The sequence below is a fragment of the Macaca mulatta genome, chromosome 13, assembly GCF_049350105.2.
Source record: "Macaca mulatta isolate MMU2019108-1 chromosome 13, T2T-MMU8v2.0, whole genome shotgun sequence".
NCBI classification, from domain to species: Eukaryota; Metazoa; Chordata; class Mammalia; order Primates; family Cercopithecidae; genus Macaca; species Macaca mulatta.
Window position 1 is genome coordinate 100,201,323 of NC_133418.1, and position 27,680 is coordinate 100,229,002.

The window sequence follows — 27,680 nt, forward strand, 5'->3', positions numbered from 1 at the left end:
CACATACCACCAGCAGCATGTAAATATAAATAGTAGGGTTTATTAAGAAAGTCTGGCAAGCAGAGAAATAGCACACACACCACCCCCTGCTGTTCACAGCTCAGACCTAAGATGGTTGTGTTCTGTGGCCAGGCCCCCTAAGGCTCTGTGCTTTCATAGGAACTGGAGAGCAATTGTTAACAAGGGAAACTTAAAAAGTGTGGCCTTCAGAACTCTGGTCAATGGCAGCCTGTTCATTTGTTAAGCTAATTTAGACCTGTGTTCAGCTACCAGGAGAGAAAATGGGGTGTAGGAGCCCTGGTCCCAAGCTCTGGTCTTAAAACATCATCATCCTGCTTTACCTCTAAGACCATCCCATGGCCCTCTCTATCGTATGGATGAGGTTACAGAAACATGTCCAAGGCGGGTCACCCCCTCCAGTGCTTATCACCTAGTTGAGGGATCCAAACAAGGACAACTTGACAAAACCTAAGGACCAGGCCCAGCCAAGGTGAAGGAGCCCGCCTCGCGGTCAGACTCACGGATCCGTCTCCTCTACCCCCATTGCCCAGACTTTGCCTAGACCTGCTACGTGAACTCTGTCACAGTGGCAAGTCGGAGCTAGCGCGGCTGCCGACTCCTTTGTGGGAGGAAGGGAAGTCAGGCCTTGAACATCTAGCTGTGGGGAATCCACCCCCAGAACACTGCCAGGGAAGGCAGCAGAGCAGGCTGCTGCGGTGAGCGGCCCCTGACACTTTCTCCACGGTCCCCTGGCACAGGAGGACAAGTCTGAGAGAGAACGCTGGCAGCACCTGGCTGACCTGGCCGACTTTGCACTGGCCATGAAGGATACGCTCACCAACATCAACAATCAGTCCTTCAATAACTTCATGCTGCGCATAGGTGAGCGCCCCCAGCCGGCCTGCCCTGTGGCAGGGGCTCGGCCCACCAGGAGAGACAGGAGGCCTGAGGCATTCGGGTGGGGAGGTTCACGCACTCACAGGGTGAGGGGACCTGAAAGACCTTTAGTCCAGACTCCTCTAGATGACTAAACCAAAACCCAGCTGATGTGATGGTCAGGCTATACTGTGCGTACTGTTTACAACAGAAGCCTGGCCTGCCTGGCCGAGAAGTGAGTTTGTGATCCATTTCCAGAGGGGTTTCTGTGCCTGCTGAGGGCATGGCTTCCCAGACCAGCCTGCTCTTTGAAAGGAGTTCAGATCACCTGCTCTTCCACTGAGGGCGTCTCATTCCAGAGCGAGGTCACAGGAGACTTGAAATACCAGGTGTATTAGAACTGGTCACTACCATGCCGAGTAAATCTGCATATGGGGGGGTGGCAGCTGACACTGCCAAGCACACAGATAAACAGGAGACGTGACTGCCACCCTCCAGTAGCATACAGGCATAGTGGAACGAGGACAATGATGTGTTACATAATTAGGAGCTTTGTGGTACAGGTCTGGTGACAAATTCTATAAAAGAGGAGTTGGTTTCTGAGGCTCATGACAAGGTTTGGCCTATGGCTGTGCTGAACTTTATGCCTCCACCCTAGGCATGAACAAAGGCGGGGTTCTGGCTGGGGTCATCGGAGCCCGGAAACCACACTACGACATCTGGGGCAATACGGTCAATGTAGCCAGCAGGATGGAGTCCACGGGGGTCATGGGCAACATCCAGGTACGTCCAGCAGCAGAGCCGGCGCGTGCTCAGACTCGGCACAGGAACAGAATCGGAACAGTGCTTTCCCATGTGCCCGCCTCCCACCCTGGCCCCGAACAGTTAAGTCCGCAGGCAGAGGCATGGGGTGAGTGGAAAGGAGTCTCTGCAATAGCTAGCCTCAGCGCAGGAGGAAATGCTCCCACCCATCCACAAAATCTGGGCTGAAGTTCTGGGTGCGTATGGCCTGCCTCTGGGTATGAACCTTCCGATACCTTGTGATCTGTCTCAGTGGGGTCTGGCAGAAGAGCTCCACGAAAGGGGCAAAGGGATACAAGAGCAGGCAGTGGCAGTTTCCAGGCAACAGTGCTGCCACCCGGGTGACCGTGGCTGTCCTAGGAGAGAAGTCTCTGGGCGAGAGGAGGCCCCCAGCCAGTCACTCCAGGGCTCTCCTGCCCACCCGCTGCTCACCGGGGGTGGAAGGAAGGGCTTGGCCTTGGGAGGTTTGGGAAGGGTGCTGAGGGCCCTGTACTGCCTGGGACCCATGGATCAGTGCTCAGCTCCAACCACCCAAAGCCCCACCCGCCCTCAGTCTAGGCTCCCCCAGTAACGCCACATTCTTGCTCCCCATCCCTCTACAGGTGGTAGAAGAAACCCAAGTCATCCTCCGAGAGTACGGCTTCCGCTTTGTGAGGCGAGGCCCCATCTTTGTGAAGGGAAAGGGGGAGCTGCTGACCTTCTTCTTGAAGGGGCGGGACAAGCCAGCCACCTTCCCCAACGGCCCCTCTGTCACACTGCCCCACCAGGTGGTAGACAACTCCTGAACAGCCTCGAGCCTGCAACAGTCCAAACCGGAAGGGAGAATTTATTTTTTGGAACTGAAGGAAGTCCTGGCCTTCCTGGATTGAAGTGCACACTCGCGGACTTTAGGTTTAGAATCTCCTCAGCCTTCGTTTGTTCATGGATGTGTAAACTCTGAGGGTGGCCCTGCTATTCCTCCATGTGCCTGTAGCGTCCCCAGCGTAGGGGTCTTAGGCGTAGGGCTGAACAGTCCTTCCAGAGCCCTCGTTCCAATCCCTGCCATTCTTGCCCCTGAGGGGCCCTGGCCACTGTGAGCAGAAGGGTGGCAGAGCTGGGACGAAGTGGCCTTTGCCAGTGGGCTGACTGGGACTGTGGAGGGAACACAGGCGGGGAAGCTCTGCTTCAGACGGGGCTTGGTGGGGCGGGACATGGCTGGCAAACGTTTTGCTCCCATTCTGAAGGGAGGTCAAGCAGGATACCTGGTGGTCTCCATGTGGTCCAAGTGAGGTGAGATGGCCCTCGTCCTGGTGTTCCTCATCATCTTGAAAGGTTCTTCTGGAACCCCTGTCCCCTTAGCCATGAGAGCAGAAAGTACAATATTTCCTTTCACCTGGCAGGGGAGGGGGGGTTTATTTCTGAAAGAAAAATATATAAACAGATCTACATTTATATTTTTAATCTTCTGTTAAATACACTCCGACATTGCCTTGCCTTTTGAGCTCTTGCTACAGTCGCCTTTGCTACTGCTTTAAGAGAATTTACAGGTATTGATAAAGAACAAGACTGTTTTATTAAAAGCTTTATTCAACTTGAAAGTGATGGTGGAAACTGTGGTAATATCACTTATCTGAGGAGTGCTGTACTTTGCTGACTCATGCCACTGGTCCCCACCATAGGCCTGGAAGGCAGGAGCTTGAAGGTCTCGTCATAGCTCACTGTACCCCGGAACTATTCTTCAACTGCTTTCTTCTAAAGCGTACTCCAAGCTGGCTTTAGTCCTCTGCACTGTTCCCGGAGCTCTCCCACATGGAGGTTACTTCATGACCGTGAAGTCTAGGAAGTGGCCATTGCAGCTTAAGTCTGAACGTGGCCTTGGGCCAGTCATGACTCCTGACTCCTATCTGTGCCTGGGCAAGGGAGAGCTAGGGATGAAAACGGGAGAACCTGGTCAGCCAGACACAGGTCTTCATATCTGACCCACACGCCAAGGAACCAGGGGTGCTAGCAAATCAGGACACTAACCTCAGAGCCTGCAGGAGAGGGAAGACCCAGGGGGCGCCTGAGTCCCCCTGAGTTTATGGGGAGATTTCTAACCGTGCTTTTTCAGCGGGGACTTCTTAGTACATTCAGAGCTCTACTAAACTGTTTTAGAAAACAAAATATGAGATAGATTGAACGCTGATTATTTTATCCTACTGCTTTCTCACACCATGTTTATAAAGCAGTGGCCTAGAATACACTGCACCTAACCAAACACCGAAGAACTTCCTTTTCAAAAGTTTCAAACAGGAAAATGAGGAAAAATTACTTAAAGCTTCCATAAAAGCTAGAAATACTTTCCTTTAAAAAAAAAAAAATGGGGTCGTCTTTATTATTTTCATTAGTGAATGTGGGTTGTTTTTCCATTATTTATATCAGTATTTCTCAACACAATCAAGCTACTGCAGTTTGAGTGGAGTGCTACATTTCTGTGAGAGCCCTTTGAAAATTTTAGGATTTTTGGCGTCTCTATTCCTTGCATTAAATTAGTAGCAGTTACTGTGACAATGCCCTCAATAATTTGATAGTTTTCCATATTTTTTTCATAAGTACTTCTTGAGTGATACACCTTTTTCAAAAAATGGCTTTTGGCCGGGCGTGGTGGCTCAAGCCTGTAATCCCAGCACTTTTGGAGGCTGAGACGGGCGGATCACGAGGTCAGGAGATCGAGACCATCCTGGCTAACACGGTGAAACCCCATCTCTACTAAAAAAATACAAAAAACTAGCCGGGTGTGGTGGCGGGCGCCTGTAGTCCCAGCTACTCGGGAGGCTGAGGCAGGAGAATGGCGTAAACCCGGGAGGCGGAGCTTGTAGTGAGTTGAGATCCGGCCACTGCACTCCAGCCTGGGTGACAGAGCAAGACTCCGTCTCAAAAAAAAAAAAAAAAGGCTTTTATTGCCCCACAAATGATTTTCAACTAAAATGTATGATCAATTAATGCCTTTAAAAAACATGATCTTGAGCATTTTAAGAAGTGACCAGGAGATCATGGGAACTGTTCAAAAATGCCAGTGTCTATACTCAAACCTGCTCTTCTATCCAGATGAAAAGGTAGGTATCTCTTTTCATCGGAAGGGTGGGCCCCACCTGCCTGGTACTGTCTTCAGTACTGGTTACTTACCTCTGAGGTGTTCCCAGTGCAGTGAAAACAATCTATTAGGAGACCAGACTCATCTCCAACTTTTCTCTTCTTGCAAATGAGGCAAACACTTGATGCAGGGGCTTCGTATAGAACAGAGTTTCATGAGATGCTCGTTGCTCCTCCCATGAAGTGGATAATGCTTCCCCTCCTAAAAAGAAAGATTCCACCAATCTCATTCAGTGCAGCTGGGGGAATCGGAGCCTGGATCACTGATATTCTGGACCCACTGGACCCATACAGTTTTTTTTTGGGGGGGGGGTTCCGCACTGAGAGAGGCTGCCCCTTATTGGACCAATGCAATCTAGAGACTGGGGACTTGAATCAGACTGCCCAGAGAAATCAAAGACCAATGGTGTGAAATCTGGGGCAGCTTCAAAATTTCTGCCTCCTAAAAACATTGTACCCAATTTTTCATTATTGCCCATGTCACATTTAACTGAAACAGGTTCACCAAAAAGTCTCTTAGCCAGTCTGGAAGAATTTCCATTTAAGAGACTGCTCCATAGGGAGGAGTAAGTGTGTGCTGACACGTCACGTCCATTTGTCTTCGTAGTGAAATGAGTCTTCTGGCTCCATTCACCATAACTGACCCATGACTCAGCCTTATCATTAGGTGTCTTTCCTGAAGCAGGGCCTCCAATGAAAACAATCATAGGCTGCAAGAACACTGGCAGAGGTGGGTGGGCAAAGGAGGAGGGAAAATGGGGACAATCATGTTTACTATTTACAAAGAGGAAGGAAAAGATTGGTAGAAACAAGAATGTTCTGGCCGGGTGCGGTGGCTCACGCCTGTAATCCCAGTACCCTGGGAGGCCAAGGCAGGCAGATCACGAGGTCAGAATATAAAGACCATCCTGGTTAACACGGTGAAAACCCGTCTCTACTAAAAAATACAAAAAAATTAGCCGGGCGTGGTGGTGGGCGCCTGTAGTCCCAGCTACTCAGGAGGCTGAGGCAGGAGAATGGCGTCAACCCAGGAGGCGGAGCTTGCAGTAAGCCAAGACTGCGCCACTGCACTCCAGCCTGGGCAACAGAGCCAGACTCTGTCTCAAAAAAAAAAAAAAAAGAATGTTCTGTCTTAGCAGTCTGAATAACACATAGCTTATATATAAAAAGAGAAAGTGTCTCAAGAGGCCTACTTCATGGATTCTACCTGTTTTCCCTGCTTCACTAGAATAAACTGGGATATGAGAATTGCTGCACCAAGGCACCCTTCTTACCTTGACATGTCACGGTGACGTCAGTGGGAAGAGTTGCTGTGAGATCCTTATACAGCAATCTAGCACAGAACAGGAAGGACTGACCGCCTGGGTCCAGTTTGTAAGTAAATGACAGCAAGTTACACAGTGGGTTTCTCTGCAAGGGCCCAGTCAGGAGGGCTGCAAAGTCACTCTAAGAGGGGTGAGGAACAAAACGAAGTACAGGATGACTACAGTTCCAAAGGTGGTGGTTACTGACACTTCAATTATGTCAACCAAAAAGAGGCCCATCAATTACATTTCAGAGAAATAAATGAGGGACAGAAAAAGTTCTGAAAAAAGGACTAATGAAAAAGATGTGTAAGATAACTAAGAGTCAGTGGCAGCCCGCAAAGCCCTACAGGCCTAAATGGCCAGGGGTACAGCTCCACAAGAGACTGTTGCTGCAAAAACTTCACTGACGTTACATGGCTAAGATGCTTCATGACTGCATCCACATTTCAATTTAAGTTAAACCTGCAACTGAGAGCTGCAGGGTGATTCCAAATACATAGAGGGGGAAATGCTAAGCTCGTAGGAGTCACTTACAGCCATCTGCATTCATTTCCCAACTACATTTTTCACCCAAACTTAGCTCCACTGCAACCCAAAAAGGTAGGCTAGAGTTTAGGGGAAGTTGGACAGCATTCTTCCATGGCACTGCAGAAATCCTTCTCTTTCTAATGAGATCTATACCCAAGGTTCAGCAAGGCACTTGGTATGGTACGTAGCAGGCACTCTATAAATCCTTGTTGAATCAAAAGTATAGCAACTGCACTCTGTACAATCTTATGATAAAAGCTTGAAGACCACCATTCAGGGGTGCATAATCCTTTAACCAGTACCCAAGCTTCAAAGCCATCCAGAGTTTCAAAAGAAAAGAGGGTGGGATAGTGCTTTTATATAAAGAAGCAGCATCGGAAAGGTAATGGTCAAACTGCTAATGCAGAGTTAGGACACACTGAAAATACAAAAAACATCCCCCCTTTCCCCTTTTATCTTGGGCCCACAAATGAGGCATATAACATCCCAGAGAGATACCTGAAGCCGGTCTGCCTGGTACTTCCTCCCAGAGTAAGCATTCAGGTACTCGCAGAGACTGAACAGGAAGTGCTGGATGTTGGTCTGTAAGTATTTTGCAGCTATTTCTTCCAGAGGAATGAAGACTGGAACTGAATGGTGATGTATCCGGAGTGGTTTCTGTATGACAAGGTCCACAAAATAGGAATCCAATAGGTTCCCCTCAAAAGCAGTATTGATGCAGACACAAACTCCTCGGTTGGTCAGCTTACCACTGAGGCCTGAAGCAAACGAGAAGACACCTCAACAGACAGCAGGCCAAGGTGACATCTTACTCATCTGTGCCTCCAGTAGCTTCCACAGTGCCCAGAATATGTATACTTTGTAAACAAATGTTTGCTGAATGAGTATCATAGGCTCATTCTTCCCCTTGACTCCGGCTCACTTTGAGACTGAGTTGTTCAAACCATGGAAGAATGGTAAAAATGAAAAAACATCCTAAATGTCAAATTATTGAGAAATTTTTCTGGATTTTTTTTTTTTAGGCCGGAGAGCAGTGGCACGATCTCAGCTCACTGCAATCTCAACTTCCTGGGCTTAAGCAATCCTCCCATCTCGGCCTCCCGAATAGCTGGGACCACAAGTGCGTGCTACCTCACCTGGCTCATTTTTTAATTTTTAGTAGAAATGAGATCTTGCTATGTTGCCCAGGCTGGTCTCGAACTCCTGGACTTAAGTAATCCTGCCTCAGCCTCCCAAAGTGATGGGATTACAGGCATGAGCCACTGTGCAAGGCCAAAAATTTAATTTATAGCTATTCTTTTTTTCTGAGTGTGAAATAATTTGTCATAGTCCCCAGTTCTTCCCACAATTATCTTGTGGCATAGACGGGAGAATAAATCCCTACTTATGGTGAAACAGAGACTTGAGAAGTTCAAACTATTTCACTAGCAGCATAAAACAAGCCAGCAGTAAAGGCAGTTATAGTACAGGGTCTGGCACATGACAAACTGTTAAAATGAATGGAATAAGCCAGCCACCAACTCAGCTGCTGTACAAAGAAGCCAATCTTGTAGGTGAAGATAGGCCTACAAATAGCATGTCAGCTGTGTCTGTGTGTGTGTGTGTGTGTGTGTGTGTGTGTGTGAGACAGAGAGAGAGAGATGAGGGCAGAGGGTGTAAAATACTATAAATTATGAAATAAGTCCAGGACTGATAACACATCAGCAAACTCACTAGAGACAGACCCAGACTAAATTAGGTTAAAAAAACAAACGAAACCTGTAAAATGATACGCCTGCAGAATGGCTTTCACGTTTTCCAGTTTCTCTTCCAATGCTTCTTGCTCATTGACCTCCACTGTTCGGTTGGGTTCTACATTGGCAATACATGCTTTCACCTGCAAGATATGCAGCAAATCAATCTAGGTACAAAGGTGTGCACCACAACGTCCCCACCCTCACCCAACTGGATAAAAGCTAAATGCAGGGCACATGATATGATACATCAATGCTACAGTGGCCGGCCAGTTATTGCTATGAGTTTACAGCAGAGGAAAAATCTCATGGGTCACAATGCCAGGAATCAGAGGTGGAGATTGTATGGGTCTGAAGAACAATTCAGATTTGATGGGTGGAGAGAACTGAGAGAGTAACAAGAAAAGGTTGTGTGGAAAGTCTAGGCTAAGCACAGGGTGGACAAAACAGGTGGCTGTGAAGAGGCAAGGCTGGGTAAGTTGGGCTTGGACAGTGTGGGGTTTCAAATGCCAGGGCTCCAAGGCTTACACTGCTAGTTATAGCCCAGCAGAAGGTACCAGGCCAACCCGCCCTCTGAGAACAACTACGCAAGGTGGATAAAATACCAAAAAGAAATAGGCAAGCAAAGAGAGCAAATGGTTTGAAGGCATTCCACAAGGATCCAAATAGCCAGGATTGGAGAAGAGTGACAAATGCTCTGAAGTCAGCTGGCTTCCCTGCAGCCTCTGGCCTCAGAGCATTTCCTTATTCACAGGCAAGGCACACTGGGCCACATAGAAAGGCGTAAGCTAGACTCCACAGCAGTCCCATACGGAATAAACCTCGGACATTAATGGCATCAAAGCAGACTTTCTATGGGCCAAGATCCCATAGAAAAGGGAACTCAACGTTTTGCTTGCAATCTGCCCTCCCGGCATTTGCTAATTCCTAAACTGCACAGGTGTGACTGGGGACTGAGAAACCACATGGAAAGAAGCTGCTCAGCCCGGCACAGTGGCTCCCGCCTGTAATCCCAGCACTTTGGGAGGCTGAGGTGGGTGGATCACGAGGTTAGGAGTTTGAGACCAGCCTGACCAACATGGTGAAACCCTGTTTCTGCTAAAAATACAAAAATTAGCCGGGTGTGGTGGCGTGCACCTGTGACCCCAGCTACTCAGGAGGCTGAGGCAGGAAGGAGAATTGCTTGAATCCGGGAGGTGGAGGTTTCAGTGAGCCGAGATCGTGCCACTGCACTCTAGCCTGGGCGACAGAGCGAGACTGTCTCAAAAAAAAATAAGCTGCTAAAGGGGAAAAAAGCCAAGCAGAGATTTTGCTAGAACAAAATGTGGATTTCAGGGCCTGCCAGGGAAGAGGAGCCTTAATAGACCCGTCTCCAACACACTCCCAAACCTTCAGTTGAAGGTCCTAAAAAAAGCTATGCCCTAGGAGCAATGGAAACCGGAAACAGACCACTTCAACTGAATAAAGGTGATGTGCCCATATGCTATCTACTTGCCAGAAAAACTAAAATTTCCTCTGGAGGAAGATAACATACTCAGAACCCATATTGCCTCCCCTCACCTCCCGTTCCCGTCCTTTATTTTTTCCAGACCGAGTTTTGCTCTTGTTACCCAGGCTGGAGTGCAATGGCTCGATCTTGGCTCACTGCAACTTCTGCCTCCCGGGTTCAAGTGATTCTCCTGCCTCAGCCTCTGGAGTAGCTGGGATTACGGACACCCACCACCACACCTGGCTAATTTTTGTATTTTTAGTAGAGATGGGGTTTCACCATGTTGGCCAGGCTGGTCTCGAACTCCTGACCTCAGGTGGTCCACCCACCTTGGCCTCCCAAAGTGCTGGGATTACAGGTGTGAGCCACTGCACCTGGCCTCCATATATTTTTTCATACACAATACTCATCATTGAATTTAAAAAAAACAACAACAAACAAACGAACAAAAAAACCCCACTGCACTCCAGCCTGGGCAACATAGCGAGACTCCGTCTCAAAAAAAAAAAAAAAAAAAAAAATTTCAAACTTTAAATGCGAGTTTACATAAAATGAACAAACTGCAAAATGCAACATACCAAAAGTGACCCAAGAAGAAACAGGAAATCTGAACAGCTTATGCTGATCAAAGAAATCGGATCAGAAATTAAAACCTTCCCACAGAGAAGGCCCAAAGAGCTTCACCGGGGAATTCCTTAACAAAATGTAAGAAAAAATAACACCAACAGAATATAAAGTCTTTCAAAGAATAGAAAAAAAAAAAGGAAAATGTCTCTAAGAGCAACATAAAACTTGATGCCAAAACCTGACAAAGTTATTACAAAAAAATCATAGGGCAATCTCTCTCATGAATTTAGATGCAAAAGTTCTAATAACTAATATCAGCAAGTCAGATTTAGAATTATATTAAAAAGATAATACATCAAACCAAATTAGGTTTACTATGAGAATGTGAGGGCAATTTATCATTTAAACAGCAATCAATATATAACAAATTAATAAGGGAGAAAACATGATTCCCTTAATATATGCAGTAAAAATATCTGATAAAATTTAATAGCATAATATCATGATTAAAACTCTTAGCAAACTAGAAATAAAAAAGCCGGGTGCGGTGGCTCACGCCTGTAATCCCAGCACTTTGGGAGGCTGAGGTGGGTGGATCACCTGAGGTCAGGAGTTCGAGATCAGCCTGGCCAACATGGTGAAACCCCATCTCTACTAAAAATACAAAAATTAACCAGGCACATGCCCATAATCCCACCTACTCGGGAGGCTGGGGCAGAAGAATCGTCTGAACCCAGGAGGCGGAGGGTGCCGGATCGTGCCACTACACTCCAGCCTGGGCAACAAAGTGAGACTCTGTCTTAAAAACAAAACAAAAAATAAAATAGGAAATACCAGGAAAAGATCAGCATGATCTTAAGTTAGACAAAGATTTATTGAACAAGAAACAAGGGCACTAAGAATAAAGTTTAATTCCTAAATCAAACTTCATTAAAACAAAGATTTTCATCGCAAGACACCATTAGAGAATGAAAAGACAAGCCACAGTCTAAGGAAGACTCTAATACAGATACCCAACAAAGAACTCATTCAAAATATGTAAAGATTTCTACAATTTAATAGATGGACAACCTAATAAAAAGTTCACAAAAGCCTTGAAAAAAGCACACTTCGCAACAGAAGATTTTCAAATGTTCAATACAGGGATTCCCCAACACTGGTTATGAAGCAAATGCAAATTCAATCCAAAACGAGATATTATTACACTCCCACCAGAATGGCAAATTTTAAAAACTGACAATAGCAAGTATTGGTAAAAATGCAAAACAATGGAAATCTTGAACACTATTGCTGGGAATGTAAAAGTGATACAATCACTTTCAAAAACTGCCAGAATTTTCTAAACCTAATATGCATATCCTACTAACCAACAATTCTACTAGGCATACACCCAATATATAAGTGTATATTTTTATACCAAAGGACAGAAACACACAAAATGTTAATAGTGACAACATTCATAATAATCCCAAAGTGAAATAACCCCAATAACCCAAATGTCATCACAGTAGAATGGGTAAACAAGTTGTAGTATACTCATAAAATAGAATTGCTATATAGCAATAAAAAAAATGACTACTATAAGCAAAGTGTAGGTGAATCTCAGTCATAACATTCAGCAAAAGAAGCCAGACGTAAGAGTTAGTGCTTTTTAACATTTATATAAAGTTCAAAATCAGGTAAAACCTATGTATGGTGACAGAAATCAGAATAGTGGGTACCTTAAGAGATATGACTAGAAGAGGCAAACTGGAGGCTTCTGGGGTACTGGTAATGCTCTATACTTGAATCACTGTTGTAGTTACCTGGTTGTGCTAACTTTGTAACAAAGTCCATCAGATTTGTGCACTTTATATATATTACAATTTAAAAAAAAAAAAAGGAAGAAGGGAGGAAGGAAGAGAGATATAGGTGGAAAAGGAAGATGGGGAGGAAGGCTGATATCCCATGGGCAATTAAGGGTTGTTGATGGCTTTTGAGCAGAACAATGGTGCGGTGTTTCATGAAGCATTTTCTTGGCTGTGCAGGATTTATTGGAAAAGCAGAAATACGAGAAGATGCACCAACTGGCAGACTACTGTCATAATCCTGGTATCCAAATCACCTGATATTTACTCCATATATGGCTAATATTTGAGCTGTGGCAATGGAGGAAGGACAAAGACTATATAAAAGAAAAATCTGATAGGTCTTGCTGACTGAACCTAGGCTAGAGAGATAACTGAAAAAAGGGAAGGGTCAAGCTCCCTAGGAGGTTGAGTCTGGGTGACAGATGTCACTAATGACTAAAGTATCAACAACTCAAGGCAAGCCACTACAAGTACTGGTAAAAATGCAAAACAATGGAAAACTTATACAACTATTGCTGGGAATGTAAAACTAGTACAATCACTTTCAAAAACTGGCAGTATTTACTAAACCTAATATGCATATCGTATGACCCAGTAATTCTACTAGGTATATACCTAATATGTTTATGATTGAGGTAACAAACTTAGGTGTTTATTAGGGCAGGTTAAGAACCTGGCAGGAAGAACTTGCCTGGCTTACCAGTAGTGCCTGACCAATGTTAGGTGATATTCACTGTAACTCTACAGGATTTTTTTTTTTTTTTTTTGAGACGGAGTCTCGCTCTGTTTCCCAGGCTGGAGTGCAGTGGCTCGATCTCAGCTCACTGGAACCTCCGCCTCCCAGGTGCAATGCTCGTGCCTCAGTCTCCTGAGTAGCTGGGATTACGGGCACGTGCCACCACGCCCGGCTAATTTTTGTATTTCTAGTAGAGACAGGTTTTCGCCATGTTGGCCAGGCTGGTCTCAAAACGCCTGACCACAGGTGATAGGCCTGCCTCAGCCTTTCAAAGTGTGGGATTACAGGCATGAGCCACCGCGCCTGGCCAAACTCCACAAGTTTGATCATTTGAGGGATCAAGGACTACAATCAATCCAGTAAGATCACAAGTAAAACACATTATTAAAAATTGCCAATTCACCAATTCCCAAATCACATTTGTTCATTATACTCTAAAGGAACTGCTGACACCACCCTTCTACTCACGCCGCCTCGCCGGTGCCGCCGCGCAGCCCTCGGATCATCTCGCAGGTGCCTTAGTTTCTGAATCTTGGTTCCAAGAACACGCTCCTGGGCCTGCGCGCTCTGCGGCTCTTCAGACCGTTTACGGGATCTGCTCGTTTGGTTCTCTAGCCTTTCCAAGTGAGCTAAAACACCTAAGGAGAGTAAAAGGAGAATTTTACAAGCCGAGGATTTCTCACTGTGGCAACAGGAAGTATCTCAGGGAAGAACAGGTGACTCTTTTTCACCAGAACTTTATGGCCAGCTGAATTGTTAGATATCTGTCAATTTATAAAAGCAGGGGAGCTAACAATTGAAATCAAAGGTCTTCAACCTCCTAGGTTGAAGAGTGATGTAAAACAGGATCCTCTTCAAAGAGAGCCCGAGAAAGGATATGAACCATCACACGCTGATTAGGCAGCAGTGTCTTATCTAGGTCTGCAGTTTACCACAAATCCACATCTCTAGTGTGTAAAGGATGATTCTCTAGCTTTACCACCGGCTGGAGAGAAGCCCTCTCACAGTTGAGGGCGGTGGCTCACACTTGTAATCTCAGCACTCTTGGGGGCCGAGGCAGTTGGATCACCTGAGGTCAGGAGTTCAAGACCAGCCTGGCCAACATGGCGAAACCCTATCTCTATTAAAATTACAAAAAATTAGCTGGGTGTGGTGGCGCATGCCTGTAATCCCAGCTACTAGGGAGGCTAAGGCAGGAGAATTGTTTGAATCTGGGAGGCAGAGGTTGCAGTGAGCTGAGATCGCGCCATTGCACTCCAGCCTGGGGGACAGAGATAGACTCTGTCTCAAAAAAACAAACAAACAAAAAAGAAAGTCCCAGACTTTATTTAATCGAGCTTCTTAAGTACATCCAGCATCTGTTTTGTAGGGTTCATATGCATAAACATATATGAAAATCTTAATCTTCTTTCCTTGCCTTGGAATGGAATCCAAAAACTTATTCACCTATCGAATTAAGACTAGAAACCTCTTAGAGTGTTTACCGCTAATAAAAACATTTAAAAAATTATGTGAGATCGGGCCGGGTGTAGTGGCTCACGCCTGTAATCCCAGCACTTTGGGAGGCCGAGGCTGGTGAATCACGAGGTCAGGACATCAAGACCACCCTGGCTAACATGGTGAAACCTTGTCTCTACTAAAAACACAAAAAATTAGCTGGGCATGGTGGCGGGCACCTGTAGTCCCGGCTACTCGGGAGGCTGAGGCAGGAGAATGGCATGAACCCAGGAGGCGGAGCTTGCAGTGAGCCGAGATCCAGCCACTGCACTCCAGCCTGGGTGACAGACTCCATCTCAAAAAAAAAAAAAAAAAAAAAAAAATTGGGTGAGATCAAATAGAAACAGACACACACTATATGCAAAATTATCCTATTTTACTCATTGAGGCCTATCCCCTCTTGCTTTCTCAGAAACTCTAGATGATCGGTTACCCTTTTCTCTGCTGTGTTCATTTCCCTTCCACACACGCTCAAGTCTCAACTGTCTTCAAACATACACACACTCACACACACACATTTCATACACACACACACTCATACACTCACACACACTCATACACACACATTTCATACACACACATTTCATACACACACATTTCATACACACACATTTCATATACTCATACACACTCATACACACTCACACACACTCACACACATTTCATATACTCATACACACTCATACACTCACACACACTCATACACACACATTTCATATACTCATACACACTCATACACACTCACACACACTCACACACATTTCATATACTCATACACACTCATACACTCACACACACTCATACACACACATTTCATATACTCATACACACTCATACACACACATTTCATATACTCATACACACTCATACACACACATTTCATATACTCATACACACTCATACACTCACACACACTCATACACACACATTTCATATACTCATACACACTCATACACACACATTTCATATACACACTCATACACTCATACACACTCATACACACACATTTCATATACTCATACACACTCATACACTCACACACACTCATACACACACATTTCATATACTCATACACACTCACACACTCACACACACTCACACACACACATTTCATATACTCATACACACTCATACACACACATTTCATATACACACTCACACACACACATTTCATATACTCATACACACTCATACACTCACACACACTCACACACACACATTTCATATACTCATACACACTCATACACTCACACACACTCACACACACACATTTCATATACTCATACACACTCATACACACACATTTCATATACTCATACACACTCATACACACACATTTCATATACTCATACACACTCATACACTCACACACACTCATACACACACATTTCATATACTCATACACACTCATACACTCACACACACTCATACACACACATTTCATATACTCATACACACTCACACACTCACACACACATTTCATACACACACTCATACACTCACACACACTCATACACACACATTTCATATACTCACACACACTCATACACACTCACACACACTCATACACACACATTTCATATACTCACACACACTCATACACTCACACACACTCATACACTCACACACACTCACACACACATTTCATACACTCACACACACTCATACACACACATTTCATACACTCACACACACTCATACACACACACACTCATACACACACATTTCATACACTCACACACACTCATACACTCACACACACACACACACATTTCATACACTCACACACACTCATACACTCACACACACTCACACACACACATTTCATACACTCACACACTCATACACTCACACACACTCACACACACACATTTCATACACTCACACACACTCATACACTCACACACACTCACACACACACATTTCATACACTCATACACACTCATACACTCACACACACTCACACACACACATTTCATATACTCATACACACTCACTCACACACACTCATACACACACATTTCATATACTCATACACACTCATACACACACATTTCATATACTCATACACACTCATACACACACACACTCATACACACACATTTCATATACTCATACACACTCATACACTCACACACACTCATACACACACATTTCATATACTCATACACACTCACACACTCACACACACATTTCATACACACACACACTCATACACTCACACACACTCATACACACACATTTCATATACTCACACACACTCATACACACTCACACACACACATTTCATATACTCACACACACTCATACACTCACACACACTCACACACACATTTCATACACTCACACACACTCATACACTCACACACACTCATACACACACATTTCATACACTCACACACACTCATACACTCACACACACTCATACACACACATTTCATACACTCACACACACTCATACACTCACACACACTCACACACACATTTCATACACTCACACACACTCATACACTCACACACACACTCACACACACATTTCATACACTCACACACACTCATACACTCACACACACTCATACACACACATTTCATACACTCACACACACTCATACACACACACACTCATACACACACATTTCATACACTCACACACACTCATACACTCACACACACTCATACACACACATTTCATACACTCACACACACTCATACACTCACACACACTCATACACACACATTTCATACACTCACACACACTCATACACTCACACACACTCATACACACACATTTCATACACTCACACACACTCATACACTCACACTCATACACACACATTTCATACACTCACACACATACACACTCACACACACTCATACACACACATTTCATACACTCACACACACTCATACACTCACACACACTCATACACACACATTTCATACACTCACACACACTCATACACACACACACTCATACACACACATTTCATACACTCACACACACTCATACACACACACACACTCATACACACACATTTCATACACTCACACACACTCATACACACTCACACACACTCATACACACACATTTCATACACTCACACACACTCATACACACACACACACTCATACACACACATTTCATACACTCACACACACTCATACACTCACACACACATTTCATACACTCATACACTCACACACACACTCACACACACATTTCATACACTCACACACACTCATACACTCACACACACTCATACACATTTCATACACTCACACACACTCATACACTCACACACACTCATACACACACATTTCATACACTCACACACATACACTCACACACACTCATACACACACATTTCATACACTCACACACACTCATACACTCACACACACTCATACACACACATTTCATACACTCACACACACTCATACACTCACACACACTCATACACACACATTTCATACACTCACACACACTCATACACTCACACACACTCATACACACACATTTCATACACTCACACACACTCATACACTCACACACACTCATACACACACATTTCATACACTCACACACACTCATACACTCACACACACTCATACACACACATTTCATACACTCACACACACTCATACACTCACACACACTCATACACACACATTTCATACACTCACACACACTCATACACTCACACACACTCATACACACACATTTCATACACTCACACACACTCATACACACTCATACACACACATTTCATACACTCACACACACTCATACACTCACACACACTCATACACACACATTTCATACACTCACACACACTCATACACTCACACACACTCATACACACACATTTCATACACTCACACACACTCATACACTCACACACACTCATACACACACATTTCATACACTCACACACACTCATACACTCACACACTCATACACACACATTTCATACACTCACACACACTCACACACACTCATACACACACATTTCATACACTCACACACACTCATACACTCACACACACTCATACACACACATTTCATACACTCACACACACTCATACACTCACACACTCATACACACACATTTCATACACTCACACACACTCATACACTCACACACTCATACACACATTTCATACACTCACACACACTCATACACTCACACACACTCATACACACACATTTCATACACTCACACACACACTCATACACTCACACACACTCATACACACACATTTCATACACTCACACACACACTCATACACTCACACACACTCATACACACACATTTCATACACTCACACACACACTCATACACTCACACACTCATACACACATTTCATACACTCACACACACTCATACACTCACACACACTCATACACACACATTTCATACACTCATACACACTCATACACTCACACACACTCATACACACACATTTCATACACACACACACACTCATACACTCACACACTCATACACACATTTCATACACTCACACACACTCATACACACTCATACACACACATTTCATACACTCACACACACTCATACACTCACACACACACTCATACACACATTTCATACACTCACACACACTCATACACTCACACACACACTCATACACACACATTTCATACACTCACACTCATACACTCACACACTCATACACACATTTCATACACTCACAGGCCTGTTTTTGCCCACAAATCCCCTTCAGCTACCATCTCCCTTTTCTCCCCTTTCCTTGCCAGGAAAACTACTTAAAAGAGTTGTCCATGCAAGTTGAGTATCATTTATCCAAAAGTTTTGGGACTAGAGGTGTTTCAGATTTCGGAATTGGGAATATTTGCATTATACTTACTGGCTGAACATCCCATATCTGAAAATCCAAAACTGGAAATAAGCATTTCCTTTGAGCATCATGTCAGTACTCAAAAAGCTTCAGATTTTGGAGTATTTCAGATTTTGGATTTTCAGTGCTCAACCTGTACTCACTTTCTCCATTTCCTTGCCTGTGACTCATATCTCAATCCACTTGAAACTCACTTCTGTTCCCATTATTTTACAAAACTACTCCAGGATCAACAGTGATGTCAATGTTGCTGAACCCAAAGCACATTTTTCAAGCTCCCTTATCTCACCTCCCAGCACTATATGCTTCTGCTGATCACCACCTTCATGAAACCCTCTTTTCCTTTGAATCTTAGCATACCAGCCTCTTGGTTTGCCTTGTTCAACAGATGTTTATTAAGCATCTATTTTGTGCCGAGCACTATTTCAGGCACTGAATGTAGTGATGAACAAGAGACAAACTACTTGTTTTTGTGACACTTATATTTTACCTGTCTGACCCCTCTTTCTGCTTTGCAGGCTCCTACTCTCCTCCTTGATCATTAAATGCTGACATTTTCTGGAGCTCAGTCCTAAGACCTCTTCTCTCCAGAAGAAATCTCATCACTGCCCACAGCCTTAATGGCCATACATGTCGATGCCTCGCAAATATGTATCTCTAGCTTATACCTCTCTCCTGCTTCTTGAGAAAGCAGAATACCCACCTGCCTTCTCAGTGTATCTACTTGGAAGACTCACAGGAACCTGACAATCAACATGTCCAAGACTGAATTCACCATCTCCCCTTCCAAACCCCTCAGTGACTAGAACCATTTACAGCTGTGTAAACCAGGTACTTGCTTCCTTACACCTTCTTCCTGCCCCAGTCCCAATCCATTACCAAATCCTATTGAATATACATTCCTAGTATCTCTAAAATATTTCCATTTTCCCCATCTGCAATGCCACCATTGTAGTTCAAGCTACCACCATTTCTGGACTATTACAAGTTTCCTAGGTGGCCCATACACTGAAAGCATATTTCAAAATCTAAACTGGATCGCGTCATCCAGCTGGCTAAAGCCTTTCAATGACTTCACACTGCCTACAAGGCCTACTGGCCTCTGGATCTTTCCTACCCTCATCAGTATCATGCTGCTCCTTCTCTAGGCACTTCCACACAGGCCTTCTCTCAGGCTCTCAAACCTGCCCAGCTTCTTTACTGACCTGATCCCCACCCCGCAACAGGCACACCAAAGGCTCTTCCACAGCTGCCCCTTACCCACCTTCACCTGTACTACTGTAGCTTGTTAGCACTCAGTGCAAACAGCATTTCCTCAGGGAAACCTTTGCAGCACCTTCAGAACAAGGCCAGGTGCCAGCTCATAAGCTCTCAAAGATCCTTCTGAGACAATACTATAGTTTTTTTGTTTTTGTTTTTTAAATAAAAGAGATGGGGTCTCACTGTTTCCCAGGCTGGTCTCAAACTCCTGAGCTCAAGCGATCCTCCCACTTCGGCTTCCCAAAGTGCTAGGATTACAGGTGTGAGCCACCGCACCCGGCCACTATACTTTTAATTGTATATTCATTAGTGAGATTATTTGATTTGCTTATCTTTCCCGCTGAACCTTAAAGCTCCAAAATCAGGGGCCGTGTGCATTTGTGTTCACCCATGGATCCTTTAACCCTAGCACAATGTCTGACACATAGTAAACACTCCGGAAATGTTTGTTTGTTTGAGACGAAGTCTTACTCTGTTGCCCAAGCTGGAGTGCAGTGGCGCGATCTCAGCTCACTGCAACCTCCACCTCCCAGGTTCAAGCAATTCTCCTGCTTCAGCCTCCTGATTAGCTGTGACTACAGGCACGTGCCACCATGCCCGGCTAATTTTTATATTTAGTAGAGATGGGGTTTCACTATGTTGGCCAGGCTGGTCTTGAACTCCTGACCTTGTGATCCGCCCACTTTGGCCTCCCAAAGTGCTGGGATTACAGGTGTGAGCCACCACGCCTGGCCAACACCCCAGAAATATTTACTGAAACACAGACAACCAAGCATGACACTCTTGGAGATTACATTCACTTGGCTCATGTCCACAGAAAAATCCACAATACTACAATAATAATCGTGAAAAACCAAAATTCAAATTAAATAAATTAGTCCTAACAATTAGAATGTGATTAACTGCTTTATTCACAAGTCTCTATTTATCCAACAACTATGTATTGAGAATCTACTATGGACCAAGGACCGTGCCGGAAGTTATTCATACTACAGTGGCAAAATGATGTCCCTGTCTTCATGGAGCTTACAAAAATTATTTACTGTCCAACCAGGAGGTGATCTGAAAAGCACACACACATAGATTAATTTAGGGTGGTACAGGAGATGCCTGACCAAATTCTCCTTTATGGAAATTCTACATTACTAAAACAGGAGATATCAATGTTCCCAAAGTTTCTGAGATAAGTAGGTGTTCAAAACAGTATCATGCTGCTGCTTCTCTAGGCATTTCCACACAGTTCTCCTCTCAGGCTTTCAAACCTGCCCAGCTTCTTTACGGACCTGATCCCCTCTACACCAAGGGGCAGCGTTGCTGTTTAGCGTTGCTACTAGAGAAAAGAGGGAGTGTATCTGCTGGGCCTGCTTTACCTTGGAAGTTATGACATCTCACCCTAGCCAGTCAGCTTTGTCCCAAAAAAAGGTTACAAAAAAAGTCAAAATCCCTGCCTATTCGAATAAATAATCTGGTTGCAACTAAAATTCCATGTCCTTCCTTCCGAAATGAGTGGGGACAATTCAAATAATAAACCAAAAGCTGAAATCACCCAAGCAGAGGGAGAAAACCAGTATGGGTAACAGCTAAATGTTTAAATATTGTTTTCGGTAGAGAATAAGGAGACGGGTCTAAGTCTCTTGATAATCCAAAACTTCCACCTCATCGCTTATTTTAATAGAAACAAAATTAGGCCTGGACTAGAGAACAGGTTACTCCTGAGTGTGACATGTTTCCACTACACAAAGTCACCAAACTTATTTTTAGTCTTAAAGTAACAGTAAATCTTACCCCATATACTTTTATTATCTACAGTCTCAGCTTAAGTCATCTTAAGCTGAATATAGCTACTTCATAGTTATCAATGATAATGATGGCCCAGAGAAAAACGGGATCACCAAATTCACTGACAAACTCAGAATTCTTTTTAAAACTATAGAGTTATTTTTAAAGTTGGGTTTTATGGCAAGCTTTCCCAAAGTACTAACGTAGAACCCTCTGGATTTAGGCATCAGGCTTAAGTATGCCAAAGTTCTAAAAAGTATTAATAGCACAGGACATAAAGCAACACAAAACCAGAACTGTCCACAAATATTACCGGGCACTAAAGAAGAAAGCAACTTCCTTCTGGACAGAAATTCAGATGCAAATCTCAGTTTCCAAAGGATTGACTAAGGACTAAGTAATAGTTTCATAATTCTAAGCAACTCTAACAATTAATTCTTTAAACACTTTCTACTTTTTAAGACACTTACAAAGCCTTTCATTATTTCCTATATATTAGACATGTGCTAAATGCTTCACTTGAAAAGTTTGAATTAAATACTATTCCACCACAAAAGAAATACTTTTTCCACAACTACAACTACCGTGCCATTTTCACCTCCATTTTCTAGATGAAAAAACAGAGGCAGAGAACAAAGTGACTTGCCTAAGGGCCCTTTATTTATCATGGCAGAGCCAAGACTCAAACCCAGTTCTAACCAACACTACAGTCACTGCCCCGCACTGGCCCTCCCTCAGGAGTAATGCATAAATGGCCCAAAAACCCCGGGGAGAGGAACGAAACCTCCCTGGCTAGAACCGCAGTTCAGAATATAAACACTGAGCATATGATGGATGCAACTTAATCCGTTTCAAAAGAGGTGGGAGCCTAGAAACGAAGCCATTTTTCCTCCTCGAATAATCCTGGCTGCCTGTCCCTTTGTCTTCAATGTTAATTCCTTTCACCATTCTGCTCCCAAACAGGTCAGGTCCCACGTCAGTTCCAGGAGGAAAGGGCTCTCTCAGCCTGCGGATCATCTTTGGGCAGCAGCAGGAAGGGGAAGGCGGCGGCCCTCTCAATACCTCCTTTAGACTCGCCATCTGGACGTAAAGGGTTAGCCTGCTCCATCTCAGATTGCCAAGGGCCTTCCCATGAAGTTGTCTAGGCAAGCGGTGATAGGGACCTCAATGTCCTTGCTGATAAAAGAAAAATGGCAACAGAGTCATATCGCATCTAGTCCCATTCAAACCCAGACGGCAGGGCACACACCACTCAGGCACAACCCCTGGGCCGCGGATGACACAAACGTAACGGCTAGGATCCCCTTTCCTGAGCCGCCAGCCCTCTCCCAGCGCCCGAGCCAGCAGAGTCCGCGCCCACCCCCGCGCCCACCCCGCGGCCCCGGCGCGCTCCCGAGGCCCCGGCTACTCTGGTCCAGCAGGCTTCACAGCTACGGAAGGAGTTTTAAGAAGGCCGTTCAGCCCGCCACCCTGGCCACGGTCCCGTCAGACACTGGGTCTTTCCCCTACCTTCTCCCTTCTAGCTCACCCAGGCCAGGGGCGAGAATTCCCGCCATCCACGTCTTCAAAACCAAGCCAACCGGTCCCGGCGTGCTTTGCGATCCTGCCGTACAAAAACATGGCGGCGCTCAGGGCCCCGCCCTGATCCCAGGATGCACCGGGGAGTAGGTCCGGCCTTTCGGGTGGTGAGGAAGATGGCGGCCTCTGGGGCGGAGCCGCAGGTCCTGGTACAATACTTGGTGTTACGAAAGGATCTATCACAAGCTCCGTTCTCCTGGCCGGCGGGCGCACTGGTGGCGCAGGCTTGTCACGCGGCCACCGCGGCCTTGCACACTCACCGCGACCACCCGCACACCACCGCTTACCTCCAAGAGCTGGGGCGCATGCGCAAAGTGGTCCTTGAGGTGAGGCACTCGGGCGGAGGGGGAGGTGCTGAGACGTCGAGGGCGGAAGTGGGTGTGATCTTCGGTCCGAAGGCCTAGCTGCGGGGAGTGGGTGCGGCGGGGGTTGGGGTGATCGTTAACATTTAGACTGGAGCTATTTCCCTGGAGGTGCGTCCTTGGGGAGGGCCTGACTGTGTGAAGAGTGGAGAGCAGTCGTCCGCCCCCTTCTGGGCTCGCGGTGAAGTGGTGCCGCCTGTGTCCCCGCCGTTCCGCCTGTGCACTGGCTGACCTTTTAAAGCCATGCCCCAAAGTGCTGTCCTCCAGCAAAACCGAGCCCGAGGGGACAGAGCGAGCTCCTTCTCGCCGTGGGGACAGTGCAAAGTGAAGTCAAACTGAGTATTTACCTGGGTAGGACGCCAAAGTATTTGAAAATAAACACTAAAAGCCTTATTTGAACCTAGCTTCAGATAGACCAGTCACCAGGGGTGTAAATCGGTGCACCTTTTAAAATAGCAGTCAAGTTCTGTTTGCAGATAACCAAACAAATCTCACCCTTACCCTTTGACTCTGTCTCTCCTGCTGCTAGAGATGTAGCCTAAGAAAATAATCAGATGGACCCAAAGAGCTTTGCACAAGGATATTCATGGGAGCCCTTATGTTTTTGAAGCATATTTAGTGGTCTGGAAGAGTGCTCATGATGCGAAGCTAACTGAACTATATGTACAGAATGATCCAGACTTTGAAAGGAAAAACCAAGGAAAGATATCTAAATATTAAGTAGTGCATGGTGAGATTTTGGTTATTTCCTAATGCTTCTCTGTATTTTTGAAATTTTCTACCTTAAGCACATATTTTATAATAAGGAAAAACGGCTTTAAAGTAATGAAGCCAGAACTCAGGTGGAGGGGTGGAGTAATACCTTCATGGAAGACTGGCAAAGACAGATTATCTTTCAAGAGAAACATTACTGCTGGATAGTGAAACATCAGGCGGTAACCTGTAGGAAAAATGCCTTGAGAATCTGAGTAGGCAGAACAGAAGCCGCTGACTTTTCACTTAGATTTTCTTCCTATTAAGAGGTCTTAAGAAATCAGGTTCAGACTCCTCTTGTCTCGGGTGAAACTCTGAAGCCTACAGGGATTAAGTGACTCCCCTGAGTTTAAAAGAGGGTCTCATGATTCTTAGTTGTTAATCATGACTCAAGAAGGGAACTTAGGAGTCGCTACTGATTACATTGAGGTGCTGCTGTAGTCAGAAGGGCCAATAAAATATAAGACAATACCAGGATTAACTACGTTTATTGAGTGCTTAGTATGTGCCAGGCACAGGTCTGAGCCTAATTTCATTGATCCCCACTAGGAAGCATTTTATAAAGGGACGAAGAGGCCAGCGAAGTCGCCTAACTTGTCCACGATTACGCAGTCAGCAAGAGTTTGGAGTCCGGTAGTCTGATTCCAGAGACTCACTGTATCTCACTGTACTATGCCTCTGCCCGAGGCTGAAGAAGCTGATGAGTCCTCCAGCAGAGCTCTGCCGGAAGGACTTAGCAGGTTAAAAGTAGCAATACTGGCATTCTCTAATTTGTTAAAACCAGCCTCTGATTATCTTAGTGGCTTCTGCCTTCATAGGTAAAAGATAAACTTTATGCAAACTAACATGAAAATAATAATTTTCTGAGTGATAGTTTTAATACTTCCTGGAATGGGATTCATCATGGGTGAATTGGCAGTAAGGATGACCCAGAAACGATTTCAGAAGGATGTTAGAGAATATTGTACTCTCCGTTTAATAAACAAGTGGGAGCTATCCCAGCAGAAGGAAAACCCCTTTAGGTTTCAGTAGGGTAGAGTGGGAGGGGTGGAGGGAAGTGGAAGTGGATGTGCTTTTAGAAATCCTTCCACTAGGGGCTGGGCGCGGTGGCTCACGCCTGTGATCCCAGCACTTTGGGAGGCCTAGGCGGGTGGATCACTTGAGGTCAGGAGTTCCAGACCAGCCCGGGCAACACGGTGAAACCGCGTCTCTACTAAAAATACAAAAATTAGCCAGGTGTGGTGGTGTACGCCTGTAATCCCAGCTACTCGGGAGGCTGAGGCAGGAGAATCACTTGAACTTGGGAGGCAGAGGCTGCAGTGAGCCGAGATCGTGCCCCTACACTCTGGCCTGGGTGACAGAGCAAGACTCTGTTTCAAAAGAAAAAAAAACTTCCATTAGGCAGTGGTTAAAGTCAGAGGCATTTAAAATTATGGGCACCAGCCATAGGAGAGCTAGAAAACGTGTAGAGCAGAATTACACATTACACATGTGGATGTTGGGCACACGACATCTCACGAGGGAAGATACAAATCTCCATTGTCTAAACAGGACTAGGAGGCCTCTCTCCCCTCCCCAGTGCACCAAGGAATGACATCGTTGCTCTGCAGCTCCCTCCTTGGTAAAGCTGTCACTCCACTTTCAGTGAAGAGGACTCCCGAAACCCTTTTTGGCCTTTTGACACTTCCTAAGTGGGCTATTCAGTTTGTGTTCTATGTTCTTCTCCTTTAGGCCCCAAATGAGACCACCCTAAAGGAGCTGGCCGAGACCCTGCAACAGAAGAACATTGACCACATGCTGTGGCTTGAGCAACCAGAGAATATCGCCACTTGCATTGCTCTCCGGCCCTACCCCAAGGAAGAAGTGGGCCAGTATTTGAAGAAGTTCCGATTGTTCAAATGACTGCTGCTTTGATGTGTTTGAATACCAGCTGGATCCAGAATCAGCAGGCCACCCATTCCAGAGCATCATGTGCTTGCAGTGTCAGCTTGCTCCCGTCTTTCAGTTGTGACAGTTTCTTGAGGGTTCAGCGCATGTTCCTATTAAAGTTGTCATTAATAACTACTTCCTCTTATTAATAAGTGCAACTGTGGAAGGTGCGCGGGCAGTGTTGTCTGGCGATCATTGCTCAAATAGAAGATTGGGTTAGACTCTCCTATGGGGGTCAAGGAAACTCCCTTCCAGTCACCCAGGTTTGAAACTTTGCTTTTTGCCGGGGGCGGTGGCTCAAGCCTGTAATCCCAGCACTTTGGGAGGCTGAGATGGGCGGATCACGAGGTCAGGAGATCGAGACCATCCTGGCTAACATGGTGAAACCCCGTCTCTACTAAAAAATACAAAAAACTAGCCGGGCGAGGTGGCGGGCGCTTGTAGTCCCAGCTACTCGGGAGGCTGAGGCAGGAGAATGGCGTAAACCCGGGAGGCGGAGCTTGCAGTGAGCTGAGGTCCGGCCACTGCACTCCAGCCTGGGTGACAGAGCGACACTCCGTCTCAAAAAAAAAAAAAAAAAAAGAAACTTTGCTTTTGAATTCCTTCTTATTCACACCCAGTTATCATATTTCATTGAATCTAA

At 45.2% G+C, this 27,680-nt stretch overlaps 3 protein-coding genes across 36 annotated transcripts in view; 2 read left to right on the forward strand and 1 right to left on the reverse strand.

The window, feature by feature from the left end:
- The window catches only part of ADCY3 (adenylate cyclase 3), a 101,966-nt gene extending 98,712 nt beyond the window's left edge, over positions 1–3,254 (forward strand). For 12 of the 16 annotated variants that reach the window (XM_077958232.1, XM_028831418.2, XM_028831419.2 and 9 more), the window contains 3 exons: positions 759–882; positions 1,535–1,659; positions 2,280–3,254. In XM_077958232.1, coding sequence (XP_077814358.1) covers positions 759–882; positions 1,535–1,659; positions 2,280–2,462 — 432 coding nt within the window. In that variant the 3' untranslated portion in view covers positions 2,463–3,254. 16 annotated transcript variants of the gene reach the window in all.
- On the reverse strand, positions 23–24,321 carry CENPO (centromere protein O). 19 transcript variants are annotated; one of them, XR_013403002.1, is made up of 10 exons: positions 23,944–24,321; positions 23,200–23,591; positions 13,467–13,636; positions 8,382–8,499; positions 7,122–7,381; positions 6,063–6,234; positions 4,822–4,990; positions 3,682–3,801; positions 2,919–3,581; positions 23–2,474 (listed from the first exon to the last, which is right to left on the reverse strand). XR_013403002.1 is itself a non-coding variant. In XM_028831927.2 (8 exons), exons 2-7 carry the CDS (start codon positions 23,521–23,523, stop codon positions 4,857–4,859), a joined length of 900 nt encoding a protein of 299 aa, XP_028687760.2. In that variant the 5' UTR covers positions 23,524–23,591; positions 23,944–24,321; the 3' UTR covers positions 23–3,074; positions 4,822–4,856. The 19 variants fall into 19 exon arrangements, 7 of the variants coding, with proteins under 7 accessions (XP_028687760.2, XP_077816175.1, XP_014967317.2 ...); XR_013402994.1 differs by having other exon boundaries at positions 23,478–23,591; positions 23,925–24,321; XR_013402998.1 differs by lacking the exon at positions 23–2,474 and adding an exon at positions 2,479–2,808 and having other exon boundaries at positions 23,478–23,591.
- Positions 24,068–27,039, forward strand: PTRHD1 (peptidyl-tRNA hydrolase domain containing 1). Its single transcript, NM_001193681.1, has 2 exons — positions 24,068–24,319; positions 26,840–27,039. Exons 1-2 carry the CDS (start codon positions 24,068–24,070, stop codon positions 27,008–27,010), a joined length of 423 nt encoding a protein of 140 aa, NP_001180610.1. The 3' UTR covers positions 27,011–27,039.
- The last annotated feature ends 641 nt before the right edge of the window (positions 27,040–27,680 follow it).

Bases quoted from the DNA above. Each gene is read 5' to 3' on its own strand.
- CENPO (XM_028831927.2), bottom strand. From the start codon at position 23,523: ATGGAGCAGGCTAACCCTTTACGTCCAGATGGCGAGTCTAAAGGAG. The intron at 6,235-7,121 runs GTATCTCTCTGG...CACCCCTCTTAG, and splicing joins ACCAGGCAGACCGGCTTCAG to AGTGACTTTGCAGCCCTCCT. The intron at 4,991-6,062 runs GTAAGAAGGGTG...CTTTCTTTTTAG, and splicing joins CGTCACCGTGACATGTCAAG to GAGGGGAAGCATTATCCACT.
- PTRHD1 (NM_001193681.1), top strand. From the start codon at position 24,068: ATGCACCGGGGAGTAGGTCCGGCCTTTCGGGTGGTGAGGAAGATGGCG. The intron at 24,320-26,839 runs GTGAGGCACTCG...CTTCTCCTTTAG, and splicing joins TGCGCAAAGTGGTCCTTGAG to GCCCCAAATGAGACCACCCT.